The following is a 22,679-nucleotide window of genomic DNA, read 5'->3' as shown; positions in this document are numbered from 1 at the left end:
TCGAGTCAGACAATGATTGCTGACCTCCAGAAACATTGAGACAATCCCTTCCATCCTCAAGCAGAGTGTCCACACTTACATGATTCGCCAGATCGAAACCTAGAAAAGGCTGACTCACATCAGACAGAGAAGGCTGATCTCCAAATACATTGTGATGATCCTCCACACCAGGGCACAAGGAACTGCCAACTGCCAAACCATCATCATTCAAACCAGGAGAGACTGAAACACTTGACTGCATTGCCTTGGAAGAAAATGAGGACACTCTTGACGAGGGGTGGCCGATACATCTGCTGTCAACACCCCTTATAATATCATTTATTTTATTAGCAGTAAGTAATTTACCCATTCCATTCAGATGAAGTCCGTGGCTTGTATGGAACCGCCTCTCTAAAGTCCACAATTCTAGTACATGAACCGGATACACATCAGTTAAACGTCTTATGAGTGTATTTATAGCAGCTATAGTTTTATTAATATGTGAGCTTCCAGGTAAATCATAGCGGTAGGGAATAGTGGATATGATTATATTACTCTCTATATATGCTTCAATCACCTCAATTAACCCCTGCATGAATGCTGACTTGCAGATCTCATCAGAGTTATTATTAATACTATTAGTACCGCCCAAAACGACGACCCAATCTTTTTGTTGGCAGTTTTTGACCTCACTTGGGAGAGCATCCAGTCAGTCAAAGCCTCAAGCCTTGCCCCTGGAAGAATGTGGGCAACACAAGAAAACTCATTTGGCAGCAAGGAGCCCACACGCTCACGCAACCCCCTACCATGACTATCAGCCCACAAATGCAGTCTTCTATCTAAACCAAACCCACTAAGCGAACTGACATCTCTGCAGGCAGCATTAATCAAGGAGCATGATCTGCGGAAACTATTCAAAGCCAATTTCGCCAAACCAACATTCTTTCCCACATCTGTCAATAGCTTTTCATTCAATTTCAAATCATTTGCTAGTTCAGAGATCTTATTAAGAAATACATTTTTCTTATCAAGATTATCACTAATAATATTTCCCGCCGCACCTGCCTTCATCGCTCTGCAGCTTGACAAGACATCAGCAACAGAGTCCTCCCCTCCTTTTTTATCGTCTGTTTGAGTCCCAAAATCAATAGTTGTCTTATCATTCAACTCCATAATAATCCTATCATTAACAATGGACCGATCAATTGCAGCATGCTACTGCACTAACAAACGAGCATTTTCCTCAGACAATGCCTGCATTTTCCCTTTCAACTCCCCAACATTAACAGAACATTTATCACAAACATTATCAGAATTGTTTCCCTCATAGCAAACACTTCCATCGAGAGAGTGAAGTGAATGTTGCTCGTACTCAAATCCAGTAGACGGTTTACCCTTATTATCATATACTGGTGTAGAAGATAAGGCAGCTCCGGATGAAGCCAACAACGGGTCAATTAAAACTAGGTGGGGGCGATCCCGATCAGTATCCTCATCAATGATCACTGATAAATCAACATGTTCAACCGTTTTATTATTACATTGCGGGGGATGATTATGTTTATGTGAAGCAGCAGAATCTATTTCTATTATTTTAGATATTGCTTTGTCAGTTTTTAGAGACGCTTTGCACGACTTTGATAAACAACGCCATTGAATCTCACCAGAAAGATTCTCAAACGATTTTCTATAGGAAAAGTCACGGTAAATAACTTCCTTTAGTTTTGTGGATTATTGGCTGCCCAATAACGGTAATTTTGTTTATTCACAAATCCCGACAAATGAAAATGTGCCTTGTCACTTGAAAGAATAACGGCATCATGGTGGACATTTTCGAGAATGATCTCGCAAACAGCTTTGCTATGTGTCCTATCATTTGCATTAAGTTGTTGCTCTAACATTATCTTATATGGATGGAATTTCAGGTCGTCGGTCAGGTTTGTCAGGTCGGACATTTGAAGAATTCGTCGTTCACTTCGATTAGAAATGGCTAGCTTAACAGCATGTTTCGCTGCTGAACGTCGTGGAGACCGTGTAACAGCTACTCTTACCGCGTTAATGTTTTCAGGCATTCTCACAGTCCGTTTTCGTCCTGTTGGTTTCGTTTCACTTGACCACAACATACTGGCTACTGAAATGGCAAGAATAGACCCGTTAACATTCCCGCCTTTTCAATGACGGTGGTTCCAACATAATTACTAAAAAATCGTCAGATTAATATGCCGGTCCCTGTATTATGTTATTAAGTGATTGAAAATTCTAGCTTCCATTTCGCCATTTTAGAGTTTATTAGTATTTACATGCCTCCTCCATGTAAGCTAATAATTGGAAACTTTTATGCTGCTACAATGTTTATGATATATTTTTCGTCTGCAAAATTCGACATCAACGCATTCTGAAGAATTATTGGATAAAAATTCAACTGAGTTGTGGTCGATGTTGTAGAAACGTTACATGATGAAATAAAAACACATAGATGTTGTCAGTTTTCTACACTTTAATTTACACTCCAAATTAAAGTGTAGAAAACTGACAACATCTATGTGTTTTTATTTCATCAATTATTGGATATTCTAACATAGAATTAAAATGGTTAATTCTAAAGAATTATTGGATATTCTAACATTTATTTATTTATTTATTCTTACAAAAATCTAGGAGTGCAACAGGCATAACAGCCCAAACGCACTCATGAATACAGGAAATACATTATTAAAAATTATTACAAAATAATAGATATATAAATACTAGAAAAGTAATAAAAGAGAATGTTTAATATGGTACATGTGAAAAACAGACGAGAAGAATTGTATAATAGCTACTTTGAGAAAGAAGAGATATAAAATAAAATCGTCCGAAGTGAGTTAAAGATAGATAGATAGAACTATTATTATTTAGAAAAAAATTAGTAATGTTTTTTGTAATACCATTGCACTAATTTATAGTATTTTTTTCTGTTGTGTTAGATTGTGAGCTCGATTTGTGAGTTTGTGGAAGCAAATCACAATGAGATAAGATCGGGATGGCGACCGCTGTTTGGTGCACTGAGGGTCGTCGACAGCAGTCATCTCGGCTCATTGCTCGATGTCTTCAAAGTCTTCCTCAACACAAACAACACTCTTGTCTTCTCCAATGCTGCTGTCGACTGTATACTATGCCTACTGAAACACGTCAGAGGAAAAGGTTAGAAGTTTTTCCATGATATTATCTAGTAAGAATCTATCAACAGTATGTGTGAATCCACCGAAAATCTGAACTGATATTTCAGAAAGTACATTGAAATTAAAAAAGAAAACTGTACAGTCCTCATTATCAACGAATTTAATCCAACCCATCTGAACCATTTATCTGAGTATAAGTTTTATTGTGATTACAGTTACTGTTTATAGATTCCAATAACTTCTTCTAATTATCTCACATTTACTAAAGCTTATTTGACCCCTTCAAGTACTTTGCTTAACTACCAAGCTGCCAAGTAGTAGCATGCTTACTATAGTAATCATCATCTTTTAGGTTTCTTAACAAAATTGGTGATATCCGAACGTTGTTCAATCAACCTTGGTTAAACCTAACGTCGATAAAACTCGCTCATCATAGAAAAGAAATGAACACGCACCAGTCTCTTACAATTACAGAAACTGAGCCATTTGTTTCAGTAATTCACCCAACAATACAGCTTACTCTGTAGTGTATTGTAGTATAATGCTCTGTAATTGTTATTGTTATTGTTTCCACGAATAAATAAATAAATAAATAAATAAATATACGAGTAATTTATTATTTCCACTTAAATATGGAGAAATTTCACAACGTATCTGTGTCTAGTGTAAATAGTATGTTTTTACAAGTCGTGATCATGGAATTTGAGGCCTATATCTACTAACTACTTATTTTAATTGCAGACTCGGTGGATGATGGCGTAACAATTGATCAGCAGTCACTGGACCTCTGTAAGGCTGCCCTCCAATATTTGAATCAATGCAGTACTATTCTGTCATCCATGTATGATATGCCAGCCTGTCCAGTATTCCATGTGGTTCACAGGTAACCTGCAATTTCCTCTATTTCAATTTAATTATAAGACGGGTCTGTACTTTGCGACTGTGAATGTCGGTATTAGGTTTGATCTTCAAACCAAATTTAAAATTATTCCAAGAAAAGTACTTTTGTTTTTTGATTACATGAAATGAATGACCAGGCCCTTTGACTCTTCTGAGCAATGTCTATTTTATTTTGTCTAAATTATTTTGATCTTTGAAGATCATTAAATTCACTGTTCTGAAAGTTTTTATGCTAATTAATTAAATCGACCAATGACTATTTTATTTGTATTTAGTGTTTTATATAAACTATTATTGATTAAGTCAACAATGAATTGAAGAGATCCAAGTTCAGTGGGAGAGAGAGAGGTCTCTTAATTCTATGGCCGTTTCACCAAGCTCAGTCAAGAAATTTGAACATGGTCAAATCGCCTCTTCGCTTCAAAAGGAGTGCACTAGAACGCATGATATGGCCAGAGCTTCTAATATAAAGCGTACCCAGTTTGACCATGTCTTGACCGAGCTTGGTGAAACCGGGCATAAACGCCTCAACTCTACTCAAAGCACTTGTTACCGGAAGCATATAACTTGAATTGAGTTGTCATTTACTTGAACCGTTTGGACACTTACTTAAACCTGTAACCTATTGGAATACGTATTTACACGGTTCTATTTACATACATCCAGTAACTAGACCGGCTACTGGAGTCCTGGAAACCAGGCATCAGAGACCTTTCTTCCGCTTAAATTATTGTGTTTGGAGGATTAATATAAAGCCGAAACATATTTTCTTCCTTGATAGTTCATTTTAGTAACGTTAAATGCCATCTCATAATGGTCAGCCACTAATATAACGTTTCTTCTGGTATTTTCGACTGACAGGAAAACATATGTGATTTGTAACACAGTGATTTGATTTCAAACAGTGATTTGTAACTGCTGACCTACAAATAATACAAACTACTGCAAACCTGCATCGGAAATGACGGCCACTAATTTTCTGGTTGACTGTACGGTGAAACATTGCATTAGTGGCTGGCCTTACTTGCGCACAGTATCATTCCTCCCCGGAGATTTTGCTTTGTAATTTTTTAAAAACTTCTATTTTGTTTTTATGGTTTGTAAATATCAATGGTTTGAAAGAGTTTTATTCAATATAATCACTAGTACCCATTGATATTTATAGACACGACCAGTTTTGTCCATTTATGCCATCATAAAATTGCTAAACTGTTTTGAAACAAACTCGATCTGATGAACAGGCTGGTAATCTTGTTGATGTGTTGGTTACAGAATGAAAGTTCTAGCGCCGGCACAACGCGTCGACCCGATAGTGCCGAACATGGAGCTGATCAAGCTGGGCGCTGAGACAGAGTACATCGGTGGCACAAACGACATGTCCTACAGTCAGTTGTCAGTGAGCGGTGGCGGAGGTGAGGAGGGAGGGGCGAGTGGCGACGGTGGAGGCGGCGGGGAGAAGGGAGGGGCGTGTGGAGGTGGCGGCGGCGATGTAGTGGCGGGAGGCGGTGAAGAGGGAGGCGGTCTGGCGGCTCTAGATAGACCAAGCGGCGTGCTGCGTGTGTGGACGCTGCTGTTGGATGGCCTCGCCTCGGCCACCACCGCCTGCCCCCGCAACTGCCAGCCGCACGCACTCGACACACTCTTCACGCTACTCAGAAACGTCTTCCAGTACCCCGGTCAGTGACTACCAAAGAAATTGACAACAAATTACTAATCATATTAATAAAGAAAAATATGTTTCTTGAAATTATTTAGGAAATTTACAAAATCATAACTAATAAAATTGTATTTTTTCATTAGGGCTACCTTTATTTCTTGATTAGAAATAAAAATCAAAGTACCCTTTTTTAAAATGGTTTACTCACAACATGTTTCGGCTATGATGCAATTATCAAGTATTATTATGATGATGACACTCTTTTAGGTTTTTATTTTTATTTCTAATAAAATTCATATGAAAAAATATTATTTTTGACGATTTTAAATATTTTTATTGGTGAAAATTTGAGAAAGATAAGATTAACTTGGATGGATAAGAAAATAAATAATGTAAGATTTTTTACTAACTTGATGTCTGTATTGTTATTTGTATTATTCACAATAATTGTGCGTTACAGCCTTGCATGAACATTTTTGAACATTAAATCTTTTTAAATCATTTTTGATTCTTAAATCTTAAATTGAATTTACTCTAATATATTTTACAGGAAACAATTTATGGAAAAAGTATTAGTGTGTAGGGAAAGAAGATATGTTATAGTTGTATAAATTTCATTCTCATCTGCAGTTCTATGTTCCACAATGTGTATTCATTATTTTACGCTCCTGTATTACAAGAGTAGTTGTCAACAATTCTCAAAACTTATCAAGAATATTACCCTTACAACTCGTCTAAAGTCCTGTTAGGAGTAATGCTAGAGTATAATATGTCAGAATAACCAGTGCTCAAAGATCTTTACAAAATCTAAAGAAAATGTTAGAACAAATGAAAAATTTGTAGAAAAATATGCAATCTTCCGTAATTATTATCTCGTGTAACAAAGCATTTTAAGACCCACCCATGTCTACTTGAACTTTTTTTTTATTTTGATATAAGGAAACCAATCACACAATTTTTTGGTTTTTCCAGTTTGTTGGTTTATTTGAGTTTGTCAGTTTATACACTCTGTATATCTAGCGCAATATTCATTCCCCATGAATTATTACTTTCCAGAAATTAAGCAAATAAGGACGGGAAATTGGCTTTCTATGCATGCTCAAAGTGTTTCTTGAGCACCTGCCATTTTTTTTTTAAATCTATATAAATATGCCGCAATTAAATCCTCAAGAATTACCCATCAGAAATTGAGCACAATTAGGACGGATAACTGGGTTTCTCTGCTTAATCCGATTTCTGAATGTGAGTTCTTATTTATTTAGCATTTTTCTGGTATTATTGATGATGTGTGACACATAATTTTGTATTACAGGTCCAGAATTTGGTTTATATTGCGTGAACCACTTACTCCTACCTACCGTTCAGTCATGGCTTAGGAAAACAAGCAATTTGTACCGTGGATGGGACACTGTAGCTCCAAACTATAAACAATGTTGTGGCCTTACTACTGATCTAGTTGTGAAATTTTTGACTCAATTGAATGGTAAGTGGAAATACAGTACAACCGTGGTTATTTTAAATTATCTTTCAATGAACAAAAATTAGAAGGACGTGTTTTCGATTAACTTCTACTCAAATTTCATAAATTTAGGTGAGGTTTAGGTTTCGAACTTTTAGGGCCGGTTTCCAAGGTCGGGATTCAGCTAAATTCTAGACTTTAAACAGCTGGAGTCAGAAAATTGGCTTTCCGAAACGGTGCGTAGTCTCAGGTTTCATGATAATTTTTATTTTCTCATTTCTGTAATAGGAAACGTTTTTCCTTGCTGAAATGAAAAATTCTTTTCTCTCCATTTTATTTTGTATTCAATTCTAGTTTCTCGAATTTTAATTTAAACGTGAACTACGACTACGCCCCGTTTCGGAAAGCCAATTTTCTGATTCCAGCTGTTTAAAGTCTAGAACTTGGCTAAATGGTTATTCAACAAGTCGATATTTATTTAGTTTTCAAAAATTTGGTTTTTGATATCAAACCAAAAGTTATCATGATAAGTTGGTGACTACTTTTGCAGATCCGGGTAACATTGATAAGTTGATGACTATTTTTTCAGATTCGGGTAACATTGATAAGGGAACGCTGATGCTGCGTCAGTTGGTTTTAGTTCTGGTGGAATGTGTCGTCCAACCTGTCGAAAGCATAGCCAGATTGGGATGTGCTTGCTTGAGGTCAGTCACATTATTTATTATCTATTATTCCAAAATTGAAATATTATCATTGTTTAGTTGAATGACAGATTGCTTTTTCATTAGTATAAGTATTATCATATCAATATGAGCGATTGTATTTATATCATACGTTAAAAGTCATTCTCAAGTGTCAAGATAAATGATGAAAAATGAACGGAATTTTAAATATTGTCACGTGATTATGAGATGGTTCATATTTGTTTTCTTATTTTTTAAATAATAATATGGTTGCTGTGAACCTTTTAGTTAAGTATATAGTGTTTTCCCAATAATAGTTATAAGGACGGTTTCCGAGCTCGGGATTTAGCCAAGTTCTAGACTTCAAACAGCTGGAGTCAGAAAATTGGCTTTCCGAAACGGAGCGTAGTCGCAGGTTTCATGATAATTTTTATTTTCTCATTTCTATAATAGGAAAGGTTTTTCCTTGATGAAATGAAAAATTCTTTTCTCTCCATTTTATTTTGTATTCAATTCTAGTTTTTCGAAATTTAATTTTAACGTGAACTACGACTACTGCCCGTTTCGGAAAGCCAATTTTCTGATTCCAGCTGTTTAAAGTCCAGAACTTGGCTAAATCCCGAGCTCGGAAACTGGCCATTATTTTACGTTGAACTAAATTTCTATTTTAACCCAAAATATCACTCATATATCGTCAGCTATATCTCATTCGCTAATTTCATGAACATGCATTGCTATTCAAACATATTTATCTGATAACTATTATTTTAAAGACATTTATAACTGAAATTTGAATAAAATATGAGTGTTCTTATTAAACATTTTATTCCAACTTCAAAATTAGCTTAAGTAGTAAAACTTATCAGTGTTATATTATAGTCTTTTCATCAAACTTTTCATCAAATATGAAGTTGTGAAATAGAAATTGATTTAGTTTTCAATAATTGAGTTCTTGATATCAAACCAAAAGTAATCATGATGAGTTGATGACTACTTTTGCAGATCCGGGTAACATTGATAAGTTGATGACTATTTTTTCAGATTCGGGTAACATTGATAAGGGAACGCTGATGCTGCGTCAGTTGGTTTTAGTTCTGGTGGAATGTGTCGTCCAACCTGTCGAAAGCATAGCCAGATTGGGATGTGCTTGCTTGAGGTCAGTCACATTATTTATTATCTATTATTCCAAAATTGAAATATTATCCTTGTTTAGTTGAATGACAGATTGCTTTTTCATTAGTAATATCAGGGACTGAGCTTCGCTCTGGAGTAAAAAAGCAGAAATTATAATAACATTCATACAGAAATGTTCCATCTAATAACAGTAAATTGAGATTAATTCCCAGAGGAATGCAAAAATTTCCTCACAAAGGCCCAGTTGCACAAAAGCTGTTTAAATTTTAATCCTGATTAACTTCACGTGAACCAAATCAGAAAAGGATGAAAATAACCCGGCTTTTTTGCAACCGGCACTAAGTACCTGATTGAATGATTACAAAAGCTCAACAGCTGAGTCATAATTTTGACACAGTCCCACACACATGAACTCGCTCACTCACTTCCATCACTAACAGACGACGAAATATAATATTATTATCAGATTATTTTTCAAGGATGAATAATAATTATCCTTTTAATGTCATTCAGCGAGTTTTCTCAGGGATGAGACCTAAAGCAATCGAATCTTTATATTATAACCTACTATGTTCTGAATTTCGTGAGAATCGTTATAGCCGTTTACGAGATCCTATGAAATACAAACATATAAACATCTAAACATCCAAATATATAAACAGAAGTTGCACGTTTAATAGTATGGGATAAGTATCATTCAATGTGAGCGATTGTATTTATATCATACGTTAAAAGTCATTCTCAAGTGTCAAGATAAATGATAAAAAATGAACGGAATTTTAAATATTGTCACGTGATTATCAGATGGTTCATATTTGTTTTCTTATTTTTATAATAGGAGACGTTTTTCCTTGATGAAATGAAAAATTCTTTTCTCTCCATTTTATTTTGTATTCAATTCTAGTTTTTCGAATTTTAATTTAAACGTGAACTTCGACTACGCCCCGTTTTGGAAAGCCAATTTTCTGATTCCAGCTGTTTAAAGTGTAGAACTTGGCTAAATCCCGAGCTCGGAAACTGGCCATTATTTTACGTTGAACTAAATTTCTATTTCAACCCAAAATATCACTCATATATCGTCATATATAAATCTCATTCGCTAATTTCATGAACATGCATTGCTATTCAAACATATTTATCTGATAACTATTATTTTAAAGACATTTTTAACTGAAATTTGAATAAAATATGAGTGTTCTTATTAAAAATTTTATTCCAACTTCAAAATTAGCTTAAGTAGTAAAACTTATCAGTGTTATATTATAGTCTTATATTTGTCAAGATTATTCAACTTTTCATCAAATATGAAGTTGTGAAATCGAAATTGATTTAGTTTTCAATAATTGAGTTCTTGATATCAAACCAAAAATAATGATGATGAGTTGATGACTACTTTTGCAGATCCGGGTAACATTGATAAGTTGATGACTATTTTTTCAGATTCGGGTAACATTGATAAGGGAACGCTGATGCTGCGCCAGTTGGTTTTAGTTCTGGTGGAATGTGTCGTCCAACCTGTCGAAAGCATAGCCAGATTGGGTTGTGCTTGCTTGAGGTTAGTCACATTATTTATTATCTGTCATTCCAAAATTGAAATATTATCCTTGTTTATTTGAATGACAGATTGCTTTTTCATTAGTATAAGTATCTTAATTATCAATGTGAGCGATTGTATTTATATCATACGTTAAAAGTCATTCTCAAGTGTCAAGATAAATGATAAAAAAAAATAATCGGAATTTTAAATATTGTCACGTGATTATCAGATGGTTCATATTTGTTTTCTTATTCTTTAAAAAATTAAAATGGTTGTTGTGAACCTTTTAGTTAAGTATATAGGGTTTTCCCAATAATTATAAGGACCGGTTTCCGAGCTCGGGATTTAGCCAAGTTCTAGACTTCGAAACAGCTTGAACTGAGACTTCAAACAGTCAGAAAATTGGCTTTCCGAAACGGGGCATAGTCGCAGTCTACGTTTAAATTAAATTTCGAGAAACTTTAAAATTGAATACAAAATAAAATAAGGTGAAAGTAGTGTAAAGTTTCAGCTATTTTGAATTATTTTGGAATGTTTCATTTCGTCAAGGAAAAACATTTCCAATTATAGAAATGAGAAAATAAAGATTATCATTAAAACTACGATTACGCCTGACTCCAACTGTTTGAAGTCTAGAACTCATCTAAATCCCGAGCTCCGAATCCGGCCCTTAGCTTAGACATTTCCACAACATTTTCAAAGCGGATAGTCCACTATAACTCATCCTTATTCACGAATGTTCTGTTTTTTCAATTGAAATAATGATTTGAATTCAACTTCTAGATGGTAACTAAACAATTGTTTCCCATTGTACCTTCTATTCTGTGTTTTCTGACGCTCATGAAAATATTTTCAACTTTCAAATCTTTGGTTTTAATTGTATTCACTTTCTCTTTCAAGTCCTTGATTATATTTGTCTTGCAGTCTTGCACTCTCAAGATTATTCAATAATGTGTGAAGTTATCAAACAATAAATAAATTAGAGTAAATTATCACTTATTTAGTTTACATTTTTGTATCAATTATCATTTAAGATGATGAACTTGATTGATATTATTCTGTTCTTCCTTAAGTTTTGTCTTACATGTTACTACTAAATTTTTTCTTCATTCTCTCACTTGAAAACTCTAATACTCCTGCAAGTATTGCCTTAATAAATTGATAACTATTACTATGAAAAGATCACTTCAAGGAAACTATTTTGATACGTTTTTTTTTAATGTGGATGATATTGAATTGCGATAATTTTTTCTGAAATCAAAACTGAATTATACTGCATGAAATACTTCTGAAGGAATTTAATACAGTATCAGTTGTTGAAGCGATGTTTTTATAATGTAATAGAATCGACCAGAAAAGTGATACAGGCAGGCCTATAGCCGTGTGCACTCACTAGCACAAACATCTTGTTTCTTGCCTGACCAGTCTTGCTGAAGAATATTTTCATTAAAAAAAGAAATGAAACGAGAAAAACTACAAACTGGATCGAAATACAATAACCTCGCTCATCAAGTTCTCCGTTATGTGTTATTTTTCAATAAATATATTATGGATATTTATTCTATTCTTAAAGTGAGCGCTCAAGAAAAATTTTACTGGCTATTCTATTCTTAAAGTGAGCGCTCAAGAAAAATTGTACTGGCCATCATTATATTAGAACTAACTGAAGAAGTTTTAAAAGTGTGAATAATATTGATTCATGCATTGATTATTATACATAAAAATTGTCAATTTTCTAATGGATAAATGATATATTTTTGCCTTATCAGTTGAAATGAACAATCAAAATACATGAGATCTAGTTTCTATCAATGTTTTCTTTATTAAGGTCTTCTTTATTAAGGTCTCATTAAATTTATACAATTAAATGCTATATTCATTTTCAAAGAAATAAAAGGTTAGATCAATCAATGCATGAATCCATTGTTCATACTTGAAGCTTAGCATATTAATGGCATAGTTTCCATTACGGGTTATTATGTGAATGAATTCAAGCTTCCATTCTCAGTTGTGTGTAAAATATCGAAATAATCTGTTGGATAGTAAAAAAATGGTAATACTTGCACTCGTAATAATCCAAATCCACCTTATTTATTCTAAATCTACTACATGATAATAATCAATCATTTCAATAATACCGTTCCTATTTAATTTGCTCATCCAAAGTAAATTGAACTTTAAATTTTATCATCAGAAATCATGAAAATATTGACGAACGCTATGTCCATACAACTCAAATCATAAAAAATCAAAGCTTATTCAGGATCCAAATGTTCCACTTGCAGACTCTATGAGATTATTCTTGTTGTTTTTGAAATATTTTGACTACACTACAGTTAATTTTTGAATAATAGTTATTATTAGAATAATTAGTTTTTATAAATTAGACTTTAGTGTTGCAAAATAGTTCAAAACGAATTATTAACTTGCAGTTCGTCATGGAGAGTGGAATAGATCAGTGTTATTCTTGTATTAGTTTGGAAAAACATAATGGGAGTTAATTGTGATGAATTTTTCGCCATTACAATCATGCTTATTCGACCAAATTAACATTCATGTTTTCTTGACCAAACTGACATTCATGAATGCTCAAGCGTCATTCACAACATCCAATAAAAATATAGTAAGATTCAGCCTATCATAGTGTGTGCTGTAATTTTTGTGAAGTGTATGTCGCTTCTGTAATTTTGTTGACAATCCAGGTCTGTTCAGGTCTGTAACTGATACCTCGGTCGGGTTCAGTCGAGCGTTATTGATAGGATTTGACACCGGCCTGTCTTCCACGATTACAATCTTCTCCTTATGAACTTGGCAAATTTCTTTTTAGATATTTGGCTTGATTTGCATGTTTAGGGATCAAATGTTAAATCCATCCACGAACTACATATTATTTTCATGTGCTTTCTATTTTCTATTGATGAATGTGATATGGTGGATGCTGGAATTAAAGATGGTGCTATATAAGTATTCAAGTGGTAAAGTCTCTTTTAATTTTTTTCTTGAAAAAAATATTTTTGCGAACTCAGATAACTGCCACATAAAACGCTATCAACCAGTACAGTACCGTATTGGGTTCGAATCCTGCCAAACGCTTGGCATTGATTTGAGATAATGTTAACACATTTCATCACTCACGTATAATTTGAGTGGGGTGAACATCATTGAGCAATTGAAAAGTAGATTTTCTCAAACTTTTTTACTATTCAATGCCTAATTCTCGATGAATGTATTGTGGTTTAAAAAGCTAGCTCCAACATAACCTATATCCAGGCTCTATATCTCCATAACCTGATAATTATTAAAGATTTCACCCATCTCATCTCAGGGAAGAAATGTGAGTGAGAATCTTCTTGCCCCTATCGAATACTTGGAGAAAACGTTTTTCGTTGGACGGGATTCGGTATACCACTTGAGGAACCAACTCTGCCAAATTTAATTTATGATTTCTGTGTTTTGAATCCATTTATTTTCCACTATTAATTTGAACTTTGAATTAAAAACACTTTCTTCATCGATGACTTACGTCATCACTGCTGAAAAGTAAGTTTCTCAAATTCAAACGTTTTTTTAATTCAATTGAAATTACCTTCCCACTTTGGCACATTCTTAAAGTTGTAGGCATACACATCTCCCATCAACATCTTCCCACGACCGAAGCACAAGCCTGGAGCCTATGTGAGCACCATTAATAAACTGTTGTAGGCCGGCCCACTCAACCCTCATCTAAATCATCCTTCCCATTACCCAAGCACGAGGCTGGAACATCATAAAACGGTTCGGAACCCACTTGAACCCAAGTTGTAGGTCCATCCATCATCCTTCCCATTACCCAGACACAAGCCTGGAGTTTATGTGGGTATCAGAGAATGAAGATTGTGGCCTAAGTATTCTACTTTGTTAGATTCTTTGTAATTTGTGTTTTTCATGACAAATGAATGAATGATATTGTATTGTTTGCTCTAATGAATGAATAAATGAATGATTGTTGCAGACACGTGATGCTGAGCGCGGGCCCGTTGCTGAGTAGTGCCCAGTGGGACGTGGTGTGCGCGGGCCTGCACCGGGCCTGCCACCTGTCGCTGTTCTCGCTGCATCAGCTGATGTCGGCATTCAGGGCCGGCTCACACTCGTTCTACGGTGACACGGCGCACGTCAAGGTGGCGGCTCGGCGCGACTCGTCGCCGCAGGAGAGCCATCGGCTCAAGCAGCTCGCTCAACAGGTCAAGAATCAAGAATTTTTATTTGCTGCAAAAATTTTGTAAATAATGCAACAATTCCGTCTACCAAAACCCATTCCATACGTCTACACACTTCTGTTTAAATTCGAAATTGATGGCAAGTGATTCAATGAAGAGCTTTCCTATCAAGTCTCATTAAGATAGAGGGATGAAATATAGATGGTAAGGTAAAGGTTAAGTAATAAGGTAAGGAAATTTCAATTTATTACACACACAAACAATTTTACATGCCAATTGTTGCAAAATTACGTAATGAAAAGTAATGACCGCCAGTGATTTCTCATCTCTACTCTCCTTATCAACGAGCGCTTATGTTTGTCACTGATTAATCAATAATATTTATAAATTATTATTATTATTAATTTGTAATAGTTGGCTATATCTTTGTGTTTTTATCAATTTAAAATTGTTTCATTGCTCGATAAAATACAAAAAACATCACATTGCATATTCAACTGAGCTTCATAAAACCACTGAGCTACAATTCCTATTCATCATCTCCTATACTGTATATCTTAGATCAATCCTTCATGATGTGTTACTTTTGTATAGAACTGTATATGATAATTTTTTAACAACTCATTTACCTAAAGTAAGGTTCACGTTATAATGGCAGTGGATAAAAAAAGGAGAACAGCGTTGCCGATTCTCTGCCTTGATGAATTATATTTCTACATCGTCAAAATCAGATTTGGCATCGTTGCGGAGCTAGAAAAGGATAGTACTACCTGCTTTCTCGAATGATAGACAAGGATAGCAACACCAAAGTTAATCAAATACATTATAACGTGGACCTCACTATATGACTGGGAGAGAGCAACAGGCTTAGCCTAAAACTGTTCTTTTCCCAAATTTTATAAATAGTAACACTACTGTAACAATAATTCATTACATTCGGCATTACCATAAATGTATAATAGTTATTCATTACCTGGATTGCGACCAGATCGATGTTGTCTTGTTTTAAAATTATTGATAAATACTGGCTCTTAGAATAGCTTATACTCTCTGCATTTAAATGACAAATTCGGACAGAAGGCACAAGATTTCTAGTCGGAAAGTCCTTAAAATGACTTCTGGGTTTATTATTCATTTTTGCATATTCCGAAAAGTAGAGTTGTGTCGGATGTATGGTCAAGAGAACAATCGTTTTATGACCGCCAGTAGGCTTTCTTCGTTTTAGTGTTCCACCTTTTTTTTAACTTGTGACTAAGATGACTTCATTGTATCAATGTTCTGAGATGTCCTATACATTGAACTATGGATAAACTCTCAACCAATTCATTCCATTTTTTAATTATTACTTGTTATTGCAGGTGTTTTTATTAGAAGGACAGCGAGATGAAGAAAACCTGTCGCCACCGACCGATATGCCGATCGACGAACGAAGCTACGTGCTGCTGCTCTACCCGCAAGACCTGGCTGCATCCGCCAACCCTGAGAACTATGTTGTCAGAGTGCCTTTCCGAAATCTGGTCATCGGACTTTTAGCCCATCAAATGCTACTGCAAACCGTTGGAAGCCTCCTAGTTCAGGGAACTTCTCATGTTATTCCAAGGTGGGTCTTGTATCAGGGAATCAGATAACCACAATCCTCTATTTTTTATTCCGTTTTGCAAGTTGAATTGTTTTGATTCCATAAATCAGCCTCCATTTTCCATGAATCATACCTTCGAAATCACGTCACTTTAGCCCTCTACATAAAGTTTAATCCCTTCATTATTTTGATAACATTAATTGATTTTTTCACAACTTAACTGTAGTCTTGACTGACTTTGTTGTGAACTCGATGATGTTGACGAAGTTCAATAATCTGTAGGTTGTAGATTACGTTGTATAAACCATAATTGTTCGGTTACGTTGGAATTTAACTTGAAACAAATTGAATTATAAATTAGTTGGTATAGAGAACTATTTATCAATTTACATTTCATATAATGACATTTTGTGGAAAGCACAACAGGTATCTGTACTCATATGCTACTTCTAAAATTTAATACTTAGCCTATCAAATTTACTTTATTTTTCATATTCCACTTATTTACAAATAACTCTGCGAAGTAACAAATAATTATGATTCTTTTCTAGAATGTTCTAAATCTATTTTTCATTTTAATTGGATTGAAACACCGTAATAATATTGTCATATCTGATTGGAAGGTATTTTCAGTATCATGTCTCTGGGGCACGCATTTTACCCTAGGAAAGGTATTTCCTAGAGCCTTCAAATATAGCAACAGATTAAGATGGGCTGCTACAATCTAAACTTTTTTCAATTCCGATTATTTGATAGCAACAACAATCTTGAACACTTTATAAACCGTTCGGAGCCAATATTTTCTTGAACTAATTTAATCACAATTAACTTTAATCAGTGTAATTTTAAATTCTAGAAGGAACCATTGTGAAGTTTTTTTTTGTTTTGTTGCAGCTTGGCCAATGTCCTGCTGCAAGCACCAGCTATGACTCCCAGTGAAAGTCACTCGGCGTCAAACAAGGATGACAACCTGCCTGGTCTGATGATGTGCATGGCCCAAGGCCACATCCAGACGCTGCTCTCCTGTCTGGACATGTCCTACGAGGGAGCCATTGAGTTCGACTCTCGTCCCGGCCTCAAATTCCTTGTTCAAAAGGTAGCCGGCCTAGACAGGGCTGCAAATCTCTACAGACAAGCAGGAGCTGCTTGGACATTGAAAGTGGTTACACTGTTTGACCTATGTTTGCATAAAGTGGGTAAATCTGGAGCTACACTCGATAATGTGAAGAAGATAATGGAGGATGATGAGTCGATTGAGAGTGTGAAAGGTTCGAAAGAAAGTTGTAAACAAAAAGTGAAGGATAATGGGATAATGCAGAAAACTTTGGCTAACGAGGATTATAACTATAATGATATGTCGACATTCTTGAAGCGACTTAGACAGAGTTTTGATAACCTTTGCGATACCTACATAGATATAGTTTTGGACAAGGATGGACAGCATTCGGCTGTTGACAGGATATCGGATCAGCCGATTTTCTTCCTGATCGCACAGACTGACGATTTTCCCGACTTACAACTGAAAGAGATACCAATCACTGTTGTGAAGAAAGATTTGGATGCCAGTTGCGCCACAGACGACGAGAAGATTGTCGCAGAGAAGGCAAAAGAGGAAGTGAATGAGAAAGAGTCGGTTACACAGAATGATGGGGAAACTGAGGTGACAACATCCAAGCCAACCCGACCGTTCCTGCTATCCGACTTTGCCAACCAGTACCACGAGAGTGAGGCGGACGCCGGTCGCAGCGAGGAGAGTGTGGAGCCGAAGAGCTACGAGGACAACGGTTGTGGGAGTGAGATGGATAACCTGGTGGACGAGTACAAGCGAAGGAAGCAGCAGATGTGTGCGAGTGCGATGCCGGCCCGGCGCAATCCGTTCTCCACTCTGCGCAAGACCAATTCGGTCGACACCACTCCCTCTGAGCCCTTGCCTCCTGAGATTGAGCAGCAGCGGAAGAATAGCTTTTACAAGGTAAGCGCAACATTTTCATGTTCAATTTTTTCCAACAATTGAATAGTTGTTCTCAATTATTATTAACATTCCTTTGAAACATTCAATTTCATCCAAGACTACTCAAAGTTTATAAAATTATCAATTTTTTCTTGATTGATGTTATTCGTATTCAGTAATTTCAACATTACAGTATATTCTCCACCAATTATTAGACTGTATATAAATAGGTAATTATTATTGTGGTTCTTTAATCTTCTAACTTTAACATAAAATATAAAATGGTGGCCAAGTATATCTTGTAATGTTTAAGTTAGAAGGGGCATCAGTACTACAACTGAAGTGTTAGTTTTTATCATGTAGAACGGTTTGTACTGGAGTGTTAGTACTACAACTATGTGTTGGTTTTAACACCAAACTGCATTCCTGTGATCAGTTAATTTTGAATAAATTTCAATTTTTTAAAATTTCAATTAATCTTGAATTTTAGATGGAATATTGTGAACGACCACTTTTTGTTTGTTGCAGCTTGGCCAATGTCCTGCTGCAAGCACCGGCAATGACTCCCAGTGAAAGTCACTCAGCTTCAAACAAGGACGACAACCTGCCTGGTCTGATGATGTGCATGGCTCAAGGCCACATCCAGACGCTGCTCTCCTGTCTGGACATGTCCTACGAGGGAGCCATTGAATTCGACTCTCGTCCCGGCCTCAATCCTAGTTCAAAAAGTAGCCGGCCTTGATAGGGCTGCAAATCTCTACAGACAAGCAGGAGCTGCTGGACATTGAAAGTGGTGACACTTTGACCTATGTTTGCATAAAGTGGGTAAATCTGGAGCTACACTCGATAATGTGAAGAAGATAATGGAGGATGTGAGTCGATTGAGAGTGTGAAAGGTTCGAAAGAAAGTTGTAAACAAAAAGTGAAGGATAATGGGATAATGCAGAAAACTTGGCTAACGAGGATTATAACTATAATGATATGTCGACATTCTTGAAGCGACTTAGGACAGAGTTTTGATAACCTTGCGATACCTACATAGACATAGTTGGGACAAGGATGGACAGCATTCGGCTGTTGACAGGATATCGGATCAGCCGATTTTCTTCCTGATCGCACAGACTGACGATTTCCCCGACTTACAACTGAAAGAGATACCAATCACTGTTGTGAAGAAAGATTTGGATGCCAGTTGCGCCACAGACGATGAGAAGATTGTTGCAGAGAAGGCAAGAGGAGGTGAATGAGAAAGAGTCGGTTACACAGAATGATGGGGAAACTGAGGTGACAACATCTAAGCCAGCCCGACCGTTCCTGCTATCCGACTTTGCCAACCAGTACCACGAGAGTGAGGTGGACGCAGGTCGCAGCGAGGAGAGTGTGGAGCCGAAGAGCTACGAAGACAACGGTGGTGGGAGTGAGATGGATAACTTGGTGGACGAGTACAAGCGAAGGAAGCAGCAGATGTGCGCGAGTGCGATGCCGGCCCGGCGTAATCCGTTCCCACTCTGCGCAAGACCAATTCGGTCGACACCACTCCCTCTGAGCCCTTGCCTCCTGAGATTGAGCAGCAGCGGAAGAATAGCTTTTACAAGGTAAGCACAACATTTTCATGTTCAATTTTTCCAACAATTGAATAGTTCTCAATTATCAACATTCCTTTGAAACATTCAATTTCATCCAAGACTAATCAAAGTTTATAAAATATCAATTTTTCTTGATAAATTCTATTCGTATCAGTAATTTCAACATTACAGTATATTCTCCACCAATGATTAGACTGTATAGAAATAGGTAATTATTATTGTGGTTCTTTAATCCCAGCTAAAAAAGCTGGTATTTATTCCATGTCGTTTTTATAACTCAATTTCCACAGAAGTGATATGTGACCTCTTCATTATGGAAGATAATATCTTAAGATAAATTAAATACAATGAGAAAATCTATAAATTTCATGAATGAATTCTCACTAGTCATAGTAAAGCAACATTTCCAATCACACAGCCCTGTAAAGGGGTTCCCTTGATTCAATAGTCTGTTGAATTCATGAAATTCGTAAGTACTTCAGTCTTTAAATAAACAAATCGTTTATTACTCATATAAATGACTGCATGTCTGTGTTTAAATGACAAAATAATACGTTCATGAATGCAGTTAAGGCAATAGTATCCTATGATTTTTTCAGAATTCTATTATCTTCCTTCATCACAATTAACTTTAATCAGTGTAATTTTAAATTCTAGAAGGAACCATTGTGAAGTTTTTTTTTGTTTTGTTGCAGCTTGGCCAATGTCCTGCTGCAAGCACCAGCTATGACTCCCAGTGAAAGTCACTCGGCGTCAAACAAGGATGACAACCTGCCTGGTCTGATGATGTGCATGGCCCAAGGCCACATCCAGACGCTGCTCTCCTGTCTGGACATGTCCTACGAGGGAGCCATTGAGTTCGACTCTCGTCCCGGCCTCAAATTCCTTGTTCAAAAGGTAGCCGGCCTAGACAGGGCTGCAAATCTCTACAGACAAGCAGGAGCTGCTTGGACATTGAAAGTGGTTACACTGTTTGACCTATGTTTGCATAAAGTGGGTAAATCTGGAGCTACACTCGATAATGTGAAGAAGATAATGGAGGATGATGAGTCGATTGAGAGTGTGAAAGGTTCGAAAGAAAGTTGTAAACAAAAAGTGAAGGATAATGGGATAATGCAGAAAACTTTGGCTAACGAGGATTATAACTATAATGATATGTCGACATTCTTGAAGCGACTTAGACAGAGTTTTGATAACCTTTGCGATACCTACATAGATATAGTTTTGGACAAGGATGGACAGCATTCGGCTGTTGACAGGATATCGGATCAGCCGATTTTCTTCCTGATCGCACAGACTGACGATTTTCCCGACTTACAACTGAAAGAGATACCAATCACTGTTGTGAAGAAAGATTTGGATGCCAGTTGCGCCACAGACGACGAGAAGATTGTCGCAGAGAAGGCAAAAGAGGAAGTGAATGAGAAAGAGTCGGTTACACAGAATGATGGGGAAACTGAGGTGACAACATCCAAGCCAACCCGACCGTTCCTGCTATCCGACTTTGCCAACCAGTACCACGAGAGTGAGGCGGACGCCGGTCGCAGCGAGGAGAGTGTGGAGCCGAAGAGCTACGAGGACAACGGTTGTGGGAGTGAGATGGATAACCTGGTGGACGAGTACAAGCGAAGGAAGCAGCAGATGTGTGCGAGTGCGATGCCGGCCCGGCGCAATCCGTTCTCCACTCTGCGCAAGACCAATTCGGTCGACACCACTCCCTCTGAGCCCTTGCCTCCTGAGATTGAGCAGCAGCGGAAGAATAGCTTTTACAAGGTAAGCGCAACATTTTCATGTTCAATTTTTTCCAACAATTGAATAGTTGTTCTCAATTATTATTAACATTCCTTTGAAACATTCAATTTCATCCAAGACTACTCAAAGTTTATAAAATTATCAATTTTTTCTTGATTGATGTTATTCGTATTCAGTAATTTCAACATTACAGTATATTCTCCACCAATTATTAGACTGTATATAAATAGGTAATTATTATTGTGGTTCTTTAATCTTCTAACTTTAACATAAAATATAAAATGGTGGCCAAGTATATCTTGTAAATGTTTAAGTTAGAAGGGGCATCAGTACTACAACTGAAGTGTTAGTTTTTATCATGTAGAACGGTTTGTACTGGAGTGTTAGTACTACAACTATGTGTTGGTTTTAACACCAAACTGCATTCCTGTGATTGAATTAATTAAAGTGGATTTGACAACTAAAACAGTGTTTACAAAAGTATAAATGAATGATGTTTTCTCCAAGATTATTTTGCACACATTGTTTGTCTGTTGTTGACAGGACAGCGAGGCACACATCGCAGTGTGGGCGGAGATGCTGGTGTCGGTGTTCGACCTGCTGTCGCAACTGGACGACGAACGGTGTCGCACACTGCTGCCTGTGCTCGCGCAAGGAGTACGCGCACTAACCGCGCATGCCACACACGCCGCACTCAAGCACGCCCTTGCCGACTTCTTCCACCGTGTCGCCACCATCTATGGGTTCAGTCCGCAATAGAACAATGCATTGTTTTCACCACTACAGCGACGAGGCATGTTGAAATTGAAATTATTATTTCCATTCATAATAATCATTTTACAGTGTAAACAAATAATAATATTCGTATGGGTTTTATTATTGGGGAGTCCCTGACGGAAGTTCCACCTCGCCTGAATATATCATTTTAGCCGTCAATAGGCCTTACGACTGTCATACTTCAGCCGGGACCGACAGTTTAACTTGCCCATCCGATAACATGTTTAAACAAATGGGTTATACCACAGCCACCTCTAATACAAGGCCGCGGCCTACGATGATGCAACGTCGCAGTGTAGGTCTACAATCTAATACGTGATTGGTGAAA

General features: G+C 36.5%; 1 protein-coding gene across 1 annotated transcript in view; it reads left to right on the top strand.

Annotated features, from left to right (window-relative positions):
• LOC111064562 (brefeldin A-inhibited guanine nucleotide-exchange protein 3) overlaps positions 1–22,679 on the top strand; it is a 51,957-nt gene extending 29,278 nt beyond the window's left edge. The window contains exons 21-32 of the mRNA XM_039419896.1: positions 2,946–3,162; positions 3,882–4,023; positions 5,313–5,716; positions 7,010–7,180; positions 7,746–7,860; positions 14,502–14,730; positions 16,065–16,306; positions 17,180–18,257; positions 18,727–18,964; positions 19,429–19,831; positions 20,518–21,595; positions 22,118–22,679. Of these exons, the coding sequence (XP_039275830.1) occupies positions 2,946–3,162; positions 3,882–4,023; positions 5,313–5,716; positions 7,010–7,180; positions 7,746–7,860; positions 14,502–14,730; positions 16,065–16,306; positions 17,180–18,257; positions 18,727–18,964; positions 19,429–19,831; positions 20,518–21,595; positions 22,118–22,333 (4,533 nt within the window). The 3' untranslated portion in view covers positions 22,334–22,679. The remainder of the gene's footprint in view (positions 1–2,945; positions 3,163–3,881; positions 4,024–5,312; positions 5,717–7,009; positions 7,181–7,745; positions 7,861–14,501; positions 14,731–16,064; positions 16,307–17,179; positions 18,258–18,726; positions 18,965–19,428; positions 19,832–20,517; positions 21,596–22,117) is intronic.

This window comes from Nilaparvata lugens, chromosome 1, assembly GCF_014356525.2.
Source record: "Nilaparvata lugens isolate BPH chromosome 1, ASM1435652v1, whole genome shotgun sequence".
NCBI lineage: Eukaryota > Metazoa > Arthropoda > Insecta > Hemiptera > Delphacidae > Nilaparvata > Nilaparvata lugens.
This window is presented reverse-complemented; position numbering and strand designations above follow the sequence as displayed.